Raw genomic sequence first — 12,537 nt, 5'->3', positions numbered from 1 at the left:
TTTGTTGACTATACCTACTTTTTTCATATTAGATGGCGTTTATCGCGGAGAAACCGTACATTTTTCGGTAGCAAAGGTGTCCTATGTCCTTCCCGGGATCTAAAATATCTCCATACCCAATTTCAGCAAAATCTGTTCACCGGTTTGAGCGTAAAGAGTTAACAAACCGACACACTTTCGCATTTATAATAATATGAGAAAGGATGTTAGTATTAATTTTACCAACAACTTTCCATAGGTGTCTTCCTTTTGGAAATTAATATGCCAAAATATAAGTACAAAATTGTATATTTTAACTGCTGGCCTAGCCTATAATAAAGGCCTGGCCTATAATAACAAATGATAGCCAAGAAAAGAGCTTTCTAACGAGATTCCTATTTCCTCTGACGTGGACGTGTGACGTGGTGGTGGGTACACTTCCCATACATTTTTACCCGCTCTCCTTTGACTTGGCTATTTTAACATATCAGATTTAGCAACATACTCGTTATATTTAGCACATTGTTAGATTAAATAATCAGCAGCTGATTGGTGCGTCAGCCATTTTTGATCAGTACTCTCAAGGGATTAACCATTATAATTTAATTGTGGTGGTTCATCGACCCGCACTAATCACATTGCCCTTATTATCTTTTGGTTCACTAGGCCTACGTAGCATTATATACAGGTAGTTATATCGTACGCGTATTTTAGTTAAAAGTCCCTTTTAAAAAAAATAGATATGAAAAAGAATAGATGAAAACGTATACGTCTATGGACACTCGGAACACGAGCATTCACTAATCACAATTGCCGCGTTGTCGGCCATACTCGTTACATGATTTAAACATTTACGAATGTCACTTTGAAGTTTGACATACATTTTCATCATATCATAAATAATTGCTTTTAAAAAACACGTGCCGAAAAATTACCTAAAAGCTATAATCTTACTAATAACCACAATTTCTATATAAAAAAATTTGCTGTTGCCACATTTCTACACATCCATACTAATATTTTAAATACAAAAGTATGTCAGTCTGTCTATTACCTCTTCACGCTCAAACCACTTAACCGATTTTGCTGAAATTTAGTATGGGGATACTTGGAGTCCCGGGAAAGGACATAGGATACTTTTTATCCCGGAAAAATGTACGGTTCCCACGCGATAAACGAATTTTGGCGCAACGGAGTTACGGGCGTCGTAGTATCAATATAACCTTACCTCGAGCGGGAACTTGGATCCTATTATAAGGTTAACCTTACAATGCTCTCTGTAAATACTTGTAAACTCACATTCTGACCTTGGCGGCTACACTACCGTGCGACCAGCCTCTCTATTAAAGACTTGTTAGACACTTGATAATATTACCGAGGAATAAATAACAACTCGGCTTTATTATGACACGAGAGTGTTGTAAACATTTAATAATTATTAGCCAAGTCAAAATTACATCGTATAATATAAGCTAATAATTTAAAGTTCGCTGTAAACATTTAATTATTGCTAGCCAAGTCGAAATTACCGTGTTTAATCTGTGTTCATAATTTAACATTATTGTAAACATTTATTAATTGAATTAATAAAATAATCTTGGAAGTAACTATCAGTATTAACAGCTATCCTTATAGAGACATTGGTCTAATATTATAATATTCACACATTTCCTTTTTTTTTCATTTCAAGATTTTCATTCAGCGTAATTGGCTGAAGCACAGTCTACTATTGATTGAACGTTAACGCAGCTTCTTTCCAGTATGTTTACCATCCGAACAAACATACATTTCAAAAAGTTATTAAAGGTAAAAAAAAAAGTCATAAAAGTTATTAGCTTTGTCCACACTGTGACTTTTTCTGTTCGTCAAGGGTATGCGTTATAGCGCAGTCAACAGCGAACGTGTGAGGCATGCCCGCAAGTCGCAACGCATGCTCTCTGACCGTATCCAAAACTTCAAAAATGACAATATTGGCGTTGCGTTCCTTGACGCATTCAATTATTGAATGCGCCAATATGAAAGTTGATGACGAAAATTGAAGATGAAAGTGCACAGTGTGGGCATACCTATTAAATAATCAAGTCTACATCGCGCTATAGAAGTTTTCTAAATGCATCGGTATATATTGCAGCTGAAATCAATCACGTGGACACCGGCCTGACCGAGCATACCACCTCGCTCGGACGGAAGACTTTCCTTTGTCGTCATCACTCATATTCCCACAGATTTTAAGGTTTTTGAGTTCGAAGAAACTGAGGCAACATAGCTCAGGTGTTGTTAGGATTTAGGAAAGTGTCGGAAAATTCTTATTGACAGCTTTGGAAAGCAAGTCTACCAGGCGGCACTTTGTATGATCTTCTCCTAGCGCCAAATAGGGAAAACCCTCATTATCTTGTGGGATAAATGGAGAACATCAAACTGCTAAACTGTCCCTGACTGTACAGTGTACACACTACACAGTATTTTCAGTGTATCGTGGGGCCGTGGCAGGGGTGTGACGAGTGGGCGAGTGCTCACCCCCATGTCCGCGGTTATCTTCAAAGGAGTCACTTGTGCGAGAGCATATTCTATGTAACTGACGTGACGCATGTGACGTGACACAATAAAAATATTGTACTCTAAAGAAAAAAATATTTATTTCTAATACGGTTACAAACGAAAACATTTTATACTACAGTTTTCCTAAGATGGCGACAGGCTTTGTTTATCGCCATTTCAGGAACTAAACTGAAGTCTGACGAAAAGAGGCGTAAGAAGGCCCGGTCCAAAGAAAAACGTGTTTAAAATCTCACAAGATGAATTTACTATAGATAAGTATTGATAAATAACAATAACAGTGACACTTAACTATTAACAAGCTTAGGTATGTAAAATTAAAAATAGAGGCACTCAGCTACAGGCTACAGAATAACTTGAAATCACGGTAATGTTTGCGCTCGAATAGAACGGTCTAGTATGAAGATGGTTTACGGTTTATTATTGTACTGTGGTACTGACGTGCTGGCTTTGAATTCATACACGAGTTATCATATTAATATTTTCATATATATATCTATATCTTTTTTATATATAAAACTCAAAGGTGACTGACATGGTGATCTATCAACGTACAGCCCAAACCACTGGACGGATCGGGCTGAAATTTTGCATGCAGGTAGATGTTATGACGTAGGCATCCGCTAAGAAAGGATTTTGATCAATTCCAACCCCAAGGGGTTAAAATAGGGGATGAAAATTTGTATATAATAATACTTCTTAACGCGAGCGAAGCCGCGGGCAAAAGCTCGTAATATATAAAACACAGAGGTGACTGACTGACATGGTGATCTATCAACGCACAGCCAAAACCACTGGACGGATCGGGCTGAAATTTGGCATGTAGGTAGATGTTATGACGTAGGCATCCGCTAAGAAAGGATTTTGATCAATTCTACCCCCAAGGGGTCAAAATAGGGGATGAAAGTTTGTATATAATAATACTTGCTAACGCGAGCGAAGCCGCGGGCAAAAGCTCGTTATTAATAAGCTTATGTAAAATTAAAAATAGAGCTACAGGCTACAGAATAACTTGAAATCACGGTAATGTTTGCGCTCGAATAGAACGGTATAGTATGAAGATAGTTTACTGTTTATTATTATGCTGTGGTACTGACGTGCTGGCTTTGAATTCATACACGAGTTATCATATTAATATTTTTATATTTAATACATATAAAAATTAAAATCGAACTGAGAGTAGGTACGGTAGAGGTAGGTATTTTTAGTACCTCATACAGCAATTTTCTTTCATCTGAAAAACGTTCCACTTAGTCTACTAAGCGCATTATTAACTCTTACGATTCTCGCTTAGCAGTGTGAGGATGGGCTAAATGCTAATGCCCTATAAAAAAAATCAAATTGACGTAGTTATTTCGCAAAGTATACGCTTCCAAATTGCTTCAAGCCTCATAAGAGCACCGGTGATCGCGACAACAATAGAATACAATAGCATTTCCAAGCATTGGGCGGATTCCCTCACCGCGCGTAATAAGGCCCAGCTGCGAAGTGCGCAGCGGGTCATCAGGGGGTACCGTACGGTCTCCTGGGCGGCAGCTACTGCCCTGGCGGGAGACCCGCCGTGGGAGCTGGTGGCAAGGGTTTTCGCCGAGTTGCACCTCCTCGCTTCAGAGAGGAGGTCGCGGGGCGAAAGCCTACAATGGGAAGAGCTCCGGCGGGTCCGAAAGCTAGGAGAGCAGTGGTTGTTGAGGAGGTGGGGTGAGGACCTGGCGCAGGCCCAGTACGGTCAACGTACTGCTCAGGCTCTGCGCCCAGTTCTTGCGGCGTGGATGCGTCGCAAGAGAAAACCCCTCACCTTCCGCCTTACACAGGTGCTCACCGGACACGGATGTTTCGGTGCGTACTTGTGTAAGGTCGCCAGGAGGGAGCCTACGCCAGCCTGCCATGAGTGCGGCGCTGCGGAGGACACGGCCCAGCACACCCTCGAGGTGTGCGATCGTTGGGCCGTGCAGCGCCATGATCTCATGGCGGTGCTAGGGCGGGACCTCTCGCTCTCGAGCATGGTTCGCTGCATGCTCGAGAGCGATGAGGCCTGGCAGGCGGCGGTCTCTTTCTGCGAAACCGTCCTTTCGCAGAAAGAGGCCGCGGAGCGGAACAGAGAGGATGACCCATCCTCCGTTCCGCTCCGCCGGCGTAGGACGGGAGTGTGGAGGCGTCGTTACGCGAACCTCCAAACTTCCGTCTAATCCGGGGCTCCGGGCAAGGATGGGAACCTGCCCGGCTTAGCTAGTCCCGGCGCCGAGGGGAACGCTTCAGTTTGCCGGAGTGTTCCCTTACTTTGGTGGAAGTCCGGTCTCTTTTGAGGCAGACCGGCCGGTCATGGAGGGAGTCCTGTGTTAGACAGATCCAGGATATCCCTCCGTATATGGCTGAAGGCAAATCGCAGGTGGTTTTAGTGGGTAAGAGTCCCACATACCCCCGGGGTGCTTCAGCTAACTGAGGCACATCCCCAACCCGGGGCACCCATGATAGGTTTCCCCTGCGCACAAAAAAAAAAAAAAAAAGCATTTCCAAGCATCCGCGATCGAAGGATTACAATTATAGAAATCGAAAGTTCTATTTAGACGTCATTGTTAACAACCAAAACCATCAGAATTACAAAAACTTTGACACGAATTCCAAGCATACAAAGCGATGTAATCAATTTTAATTAGCATTATTAGGTAAGTGTGAAGACGGCGCCAGCGCTGATTGATAGATTATACTGAGACTGACCTTATAAGATTTACTGTTATCGGAAAAAATGCAGATATTTTATACGTGGGAGAGCCATGCTTCGGCACGAATGGGCCGGCTCGACCGGATAAATACCACGTTCTCACAGAAAACCGGCGTGAAACAGCGCTTGCGCTGTGTTTCGCCGAGTGAGTGAGTTTACCGGAGGCCCAATCCCCTAACCCCTACCCTATTCCCTTCGCTACCCTCAACTATTCCCTTCCCTTCCCTTCCCTAAGTTGCTTTCCATCAGGTGACCCGTTTGCTCGTTTGCCCCCTTATTTCATTAAAAAAAAAAAGATACGTAGCTTGGTGTAAATAATAATAGGGCTTAGATCCACCTGCAGAAGCCATACGCAGATCTGTACCCCGAGGCATTGTATGCTACTTAGTATTGCAGTTAATATGCACTTCATACTAATATTATAAAATGCGAAAGTGTGTCTGTTTGTCTGTTCCTTTTCACGCCTAAGCCGTTGAACTGATTTTGCTGAAATTTCGTATGAGAATACTTTGAGTCGGGAAAGGACATAGGATACTTTTTATCCCGGAAAAATGTACGGTTCCCGGGCGATAAAACTATTTTGGCGGCACGGAGTTGTGGGCGTCATCTAGTATCTAAATAAATTCGAGGAATTAAAGAAATAACAGTACCTATTATGACGTTTATTGTTTAATCTAGAGTTAGCTTTAAGGCATCCATAAGGCATCCATTACACGGTAGGTTTTGCTGTCAGTTTTACGACAGTCATGGCTGTAACTGATGGATAACCTACTGTGTAAGAGCGTGACAGACGGTTGTATGAAATCTGGATATCTTGATTTTTGCTTCATGCAACGTCTCGAATTTTGAGTGAGTGTTGACACATCTGACAAAATAGGAAAAAAATTAGAAACGTATACCTTTGAAAATTTTGGCTTTGACTGACATAAAACTGAAGAGAATTGAGTGACCGTCTAATACCATTCGTCAGTCCATCAGTCACCATCAGTCAAACATAATTCATGATTGACGGAATTGACTGTCGCTTGCATGAGCGTGTTAGGCATCCATTACACGGTAGGTTTTCCAAATGCTTCCACATGTACGGTGCGAATGGGTCCAATTGTAATCTGCTGCTACATTAAAGTAAAAAGTATTTCATCGATATTGTTTCTTTTTTCATCTGCTCTTGCGGTAGGCGCATAAAAATCGAATAAAGTCAATTCAGTAGTCTCTAAGACTATTACAAACACAGTGGCGTCTTAATTTCAATTTAAGGTATTTTTATCAAAAACTTTTCTGCTCAAAAAATATTTAACCTCATCAAAAACTTACTAAACAGCGAATTCATGTAACCTTGTCAATAATCAATTTTATGATTCACTGAAGATTGTTGGATTAGAAGGTAATATGTGGCATAATATAGCGATACTTCATTGTTCTGAATTATGAGCAAACAGCCCGCCCACACACGTATTACCGACTCCATACTAAGTCTATTGCAACAATTGCTTTTCGCCTTATAAGCCGATTATAAAAATCCTCTTTTAGGAGTTTAAGGTTGAATATCCGATTTGATTTCGAATCCCGGTGCGACACAATGAGTTGGGAAAGAAGCATTCCAAAATTAAATTCCGAATTTAGAATTTTGTATTTATGCTAGGTAGATTTGATAAAATTTAAATATAGAAAAAAGGTAGAGGCATTAATCTATAAAAATTGTACTTACTTGATGTTACCAGTACTATTACTACATATTACTAAATAGTTAATTTAAACTATCATTATATTAGATATTTACACAAAATCAGGTGGTAGTTCAGATTCTACGATAGAACAATCGTACAGTTGCTGCGATGGGTTACTTAAGGCGTAATTGGGTGAACATTGAATAAACTTTATACAATCTTGGGAATTACGTAGGGTTCGAGTTTTATGAAAATAGGGTAGCCGCACGTCCGACGAATAAAGAGGTATAGTTCGAATATTTGATTGTAATTAATGTTCGGTCAAATGTTGCCTGTTCGGCATTTTTTAAGCTTTCTTTATTTCGCTAACAAACAAGTACTGACTGTTATATATTTTCTATGCTAGATTCATTGCTAAAAAATACCTGGGATCTTTAGTAAAATCTTGGCATATTTAACAATGATCTGACATCACTATCTGACAATTGGCAACCCTATCCGAGCGTTGCGCATTGGGTTCGAGTTTTATGGAAATTACAGCATTATCTGCCATTGGCGTAAATCTAGCACCCACTCAACTGTCTGTATATTGTTTAGTATATTAAGCTTTATGACACAGTAAATAGAGTATTATATAACCTGCTTAAATTACTGTTTAATTAGAGTTGAACCATCCAACGCTGCGCACTTAAAACGCAGTTAGAATAATTGCGTTAAGCCTGTCTGCTATTATTTTTACTAATTTAATACTCACCTCTACTATATATATATATATATATATATATATATATATATATATATATATATATATATATATATATATATATATATATATATATATATATATATATATATATATATATATATATATATATATATACCCACCTGCTTTTTGTGCCTATTTGAAGGGGAATCAGCGCCCCCAATGCGGGGAAGAGAACTAAATTTGACGTAACCACAACCAATAACAACAGTTGTCATCACTAGTATTATTAGTCATTTTTACGTCAGATTTAGTTCTCTTCCCCCACATTGGGAGCGCTGATTCCGCTTTAAATAGGCACAACAAAATAGCTGTCATTTCAAAGGGTATCATAATTCCAACGTACTTTTATAATGGACGTCAGTGATTAAAGGCTAATTGACTGACAGATCAATTAGCTTTTAACGAAAGATAGAACAATGTTATTAATGTAGATGTCCACTAAAACCGATTTTTTTTTATTTTTCACCAAAAGGGGGTTAAATACCGAATCATAAAATATCAGATTTTGTAGAACTCATAGTAATTCAAAACAAATTTTAATGATGAGTAGTTTGCTCCTGGTTTGAAAGCTTACGTGAATCGTGATCAGCGTTCTAAGCTATTATTATTCATCATATTAAGGTTGCTTGCGTTCTGCTTAGAAATCCAAAGGATTTCTTATTAAGTTTTACGTCGCGTAGACCGTAGGCATGACAAAGTTTTAATCTCCAGATATCTAAATATTATGCATAATGTAAACGACAAGGTTAACTATGTCATAATGAGTCATTGTTAAGTAGTTTTATCATGCCTTTATTTGGTAATTCATAATATACCAACGTGTGACAGAAAAGGCAACCTCTTGTGTTAATAATAACTACAATTTTAGTTTATAACAGTACTCATCTACATGAGTAGTATTATTGTTATGTAAAGGAAAAATACTCTGTTTCGATCCATTTCGTTCCAAATGTATTATAATCTCAGGATGGAAAGCTAGAAGTTACAATGTTACAATATAATCATAGAAAACGCTTATTATAACATTGTCAAAAATATTCTCAAACCAGCTCTATGACATGGGAGAGTCATACTTCGGCACGAATGGACCGGCTCGACCTACCGGAGAAATACCACGGGATCACAGAAAACTGGCGTGAAACAGCGCTTGCGCTGTGTTTCGCCGAGTGAGTGACTTTACCGGAGGCCCAATCCCCTATCCTTTCCCTTCCCTACCCTCCCCTGTTTCCTTCCCTACCCTCTCTTATTAACTTCCCTACCCTCCCCTATTACCCTATTCCCTCTTAAAAGGCCGGCAACGCACCTGCAGCTGCTGCTCCTCTGATGCTGCGAGTGTCCATGGGCGACAGAAGTTGCTTTCCATCAGGTAACCCACTTGCTCGTTTGCCCCCTTAAAAAGCTTTGGCTCGCAGCTCCGTCCGGGTGAAAAAGTATTCCTGGCATACTTTGATCCACTATTGAAATCTTGAGCAGAATTTAAAAAATTCTCTTTTCGAAATTTTGAATTTTTTATAATGTTCGACTCTTATTAACGCGGCTTTCTATTTATGAAAGAAGTATTATATTCGGTTTGATTACCCCTACAACGTTACAAACTCATAAACTTTCGCTCAACTTTTAAAAATGTTACAACATATATTGTATGTAATATAGTAAGTACTAAGTAGACTCACGTAACCCTATAAAGCATGATGTCCACAATACAAAGTGTAACTGCGAAATTAGTTTACAAAAAATGCGAATAATATCAACAAAAGCTCGAGTTGGGTCCCATTGAAGGCCCCGAAGTGAAAATACCCAAAATCAAACCCGAGTCCCGTGTCAATCCCATAATCATTTCGTTTCAATCTCAGCGGAGCAATTCTTACTGAAATTGTGTTTTCGGGTTATATACGAGCAGATTTTTTAACATCATTTCATATTTATTACACGAAAGTTAGCACAAAATTCCAACTAAATTGTTGTGTGTATTGTTGGTAAATATTACCTTCTTTGAGTTTTATATTGAAAGTTTTCTCTTTGCAACTTTGAAAGAAACCGTTAAAATATTGGCTGATTACTGATGGTACTTGTGTTTTAAAATTTTGTCCATATTAAGCTTTTATCTACTCAAAAACGCCTTAAGTAATAAATTAAATTGCAACGAAGGAACTGGCTTCATCCATTAATTGCTTCAACGTACAGTTTAGAGAAAACACAAAGCATTTTCTCGAGAACGCCGATCCGTTGTAAGAAAACCGTGCTCCCAAATGATTCAGAGCATTTTATATCGAGCGACAAAGCCCCGACATAATAGAAGCGCGACTACACCGCGTGCACATAAAACGTCACTAAACATTTACCTTTCAAAGCGGCATTCACTCGGTCCAAGTCGTACAGCGACAAAGGCAGCGGCTCGTACAATAATCGCAGCCGAGTCTTCCACCCGTAGTTCTCATGAAAGCCGTCGCTTAGAAAAATGCCGGAAGAATGTCGGTAGAGGCGGTAGGCGCACTCGCTCGTCCGCAGCCAGTCCACGTACACTATAGCGCCGTTCAGCGTCCGCGCGTCGCCCAAGACGACGTGGCTCCGAAGGTCCTCGACGTCCCCCTTCATCATGGACCGTATGTACAGTTTGTAGGACATGAATATCTTCAGGTGAGGCGCGGCGCCGCGCTTCACTTTCCTCACGCTGAGTACGCGCGCCGTAAAAATGTACTTGGACTCCGACACCGCTGACGCCAGAATCTCATAATCGTTTGTTATGGTTTCGTTTAAGCCGCACTTGACGGTCATATTTGTCTTGCGCGCCTCGCGTTTTCTATTCAACTCGTGATCCCCATATATAACCGTGTAGTACAACAATAATAGTAAAATTTGAATCTTCATTTTATCTCGTTTATGTCAAACGCCCGCTCGAACAGAAAAGCATTTTAGGCGGCCATCGGAGAGACTCGTAAACGTGGAGTTGCGCAATGCCGGCGCCACCGAGACGCGTGCGCGTGCGCAGACCCGCGCGTATACTGCCTCGCGAATCGGCCTTCATCAACGTAAACAAACTATTAAGTGAGGCTATACCGGATTGGGCATCTAAGCGCCCCGAAAGCTTATGTAAACATCGAAGCGAAAAGAAGAGGCGCCGGAGCCCCGGGCCGAGATAATACGAGATGTGAGCCGAGTTAACAGTTATTGCTGAACGTCGGTGCTCGTGTGAATATTCATGGGGCGGTGGCGGCGGCCGAGCTGCGGAGCCCGGGGATAACTACTCCAGGACCTGCAGTATTCATGCGGTCGGTTGTTAAGCGGGTGTATCGATAAATGGAATTCGAATTCCAAAATTCATTTTCCCGTTTTTACTCGCTTAAAATTCAATTTACCGTAGGAAGTACTGTTTGAGGACTAAAAATTTGAATACGAATTCTCTGTGGCCCGTCGATGGTAAGAAACCTTTTTTGGATGCAAAGCATTTATGACCGCTTTTTGACATCCTAACCGTTAATATTTTTTATCGGGCCCTAGTCGTTAAAAATCCAAAGAAACTAGACCGAAATTGAAGCTTCTATAACTACATCGACGATGTAGTAACAGCGACGTAGATGAAATAGTTGGAATAAATAGTAAAAACTATTGTATTGCGGCGCGTTGGAATTTGGAAAGCGCGCGTGGGCGGGCCGGCTACGCGCTGACGAATCCCGCACTTATTCCGTAACATCGGATTACTTACGATTTATAGCTATCCATCACGTGAACCAATTATATCATCGATAACTTAATACAATTATGTATATGGAGATAAGTTTGTCGATATTAAAATCGGTTTTCAAATAAAATCGATAAAGATATTTGCGATTGCAAAGTAACTATCCTAATCAAGCACACGGGTCACGGATATGTTGCCAAGGCGAGATTATGCTGGTGCTGTCAAGAAGTAGAACGTCGTCTCTACAACGTTAAACTCTCATTAAACTTACTACATCTCGCCCATTCTTACCTAAATCTCGCAAAAACAAGATATTTTTATTCCCTACAGTTATTATTAACTATTGGTGATAAAATATAAAGTGAAATAACAGAAGCAAAATAAAATCGTTATGAAGCAACTGCAAGCGAAATAACTTCACAATACCGGTACTTGAGCACAACGGTTATTCATACTTCACCATTGCGCAAACAATAAAAGCAAATCTATAAAAATTATCGTTAAGCGTCGTGTGAGGTACTCCTACGCCGTAAACTACTCAGACTTAACGCCCAGCGATCAACACTTTAGATATAATAACTTTAGTCGAGATAAGCCTTCGGATACTTACCAGTGATATTCTAATTATAGATCAGTCGGCGCATTGAAGAGTGCATTCAACGCAATACCAAAATCTTACGAACTATGCTACTGTAAAAATTGAAAAAAAAAAACAGGTTTTTTTTTATGAAATAAGGGGGCAAACGAGCAAACGGGTCACCTGATGGAAAGCAACTTCCGTCGCCCATGGACACTCGCAGCATCAGAAGAGCTGCAGGTGCGTTGCCGGCCTTTTAAAAGGGGATTAGGTAATAGGGGAGGGTAGGGAAGGGATGGGAAGGGAATAGGGGAGGCAAGGGAAGGGAATAGGGTGGGGGATTGGGCCTCCGGTAAACTCACTCACGCGGCGAAACACAGCGCAAGCGCTGTTTCACGTTGGTTTTCTGTGAGAACGTGGTATTTCTCCGATCGAGCCGACCCATTCGTGCCGAAGCATGGCTCTCCCACGTTAAAAATGATAATTACAACAAAATTTTAATTAATAGAAAACTCACAATTCTCTAAAATCCAATCAAATAAATACAACATTTATTTATACAAATTAAAATAAGCTTACGCCTATTTACAAATA

At 40.3% G+C, this 12,537-nt stretch overlaps 1 protein-coding gene across 1 annotated transcript in view; it reads right to left on the bottom strand.

Annotated features, from left to right (window-relative positions):
• Positions 1-10,668, bottom strand: part of LOC121730252 (agrin-like) — a 228,620-nt gene extending 217,952 nt beyond the window's left edge. The window contains exon 1 of the mRNA XM_042119222.1: positions 10,030-10,668. Within this exon, the coding sequence (XP_041975156.1) occupies positions 10,030-10,555 (526 nt within the window). The 5' untranslated portion in view covers positions 10,556-10,668. The remainder of the gene's footprint in view (positions 1-10,029) is intronic.
• Between the last annotated feature and the right edge of the window lie 1,869 nt (positions 10,669-12,537).

Source organism: Aricia agestis, chromosome 9 (assembly GCF_905147365.1).
Source record: "Aricia agestis chromosome 9, ilAriAges1.1, whole genome shotgun sequence".
In the NCBI taxonomy this organism is placed as follows: Eukaryota; Metazoa; Arthropoda; class Insecta; order Lepidoptera; family Lycaenidae; genus Aricia; species Aricia agestis.
This window is presented reverse-complemented; position numbering and strand designations above follow the sequence as displayed.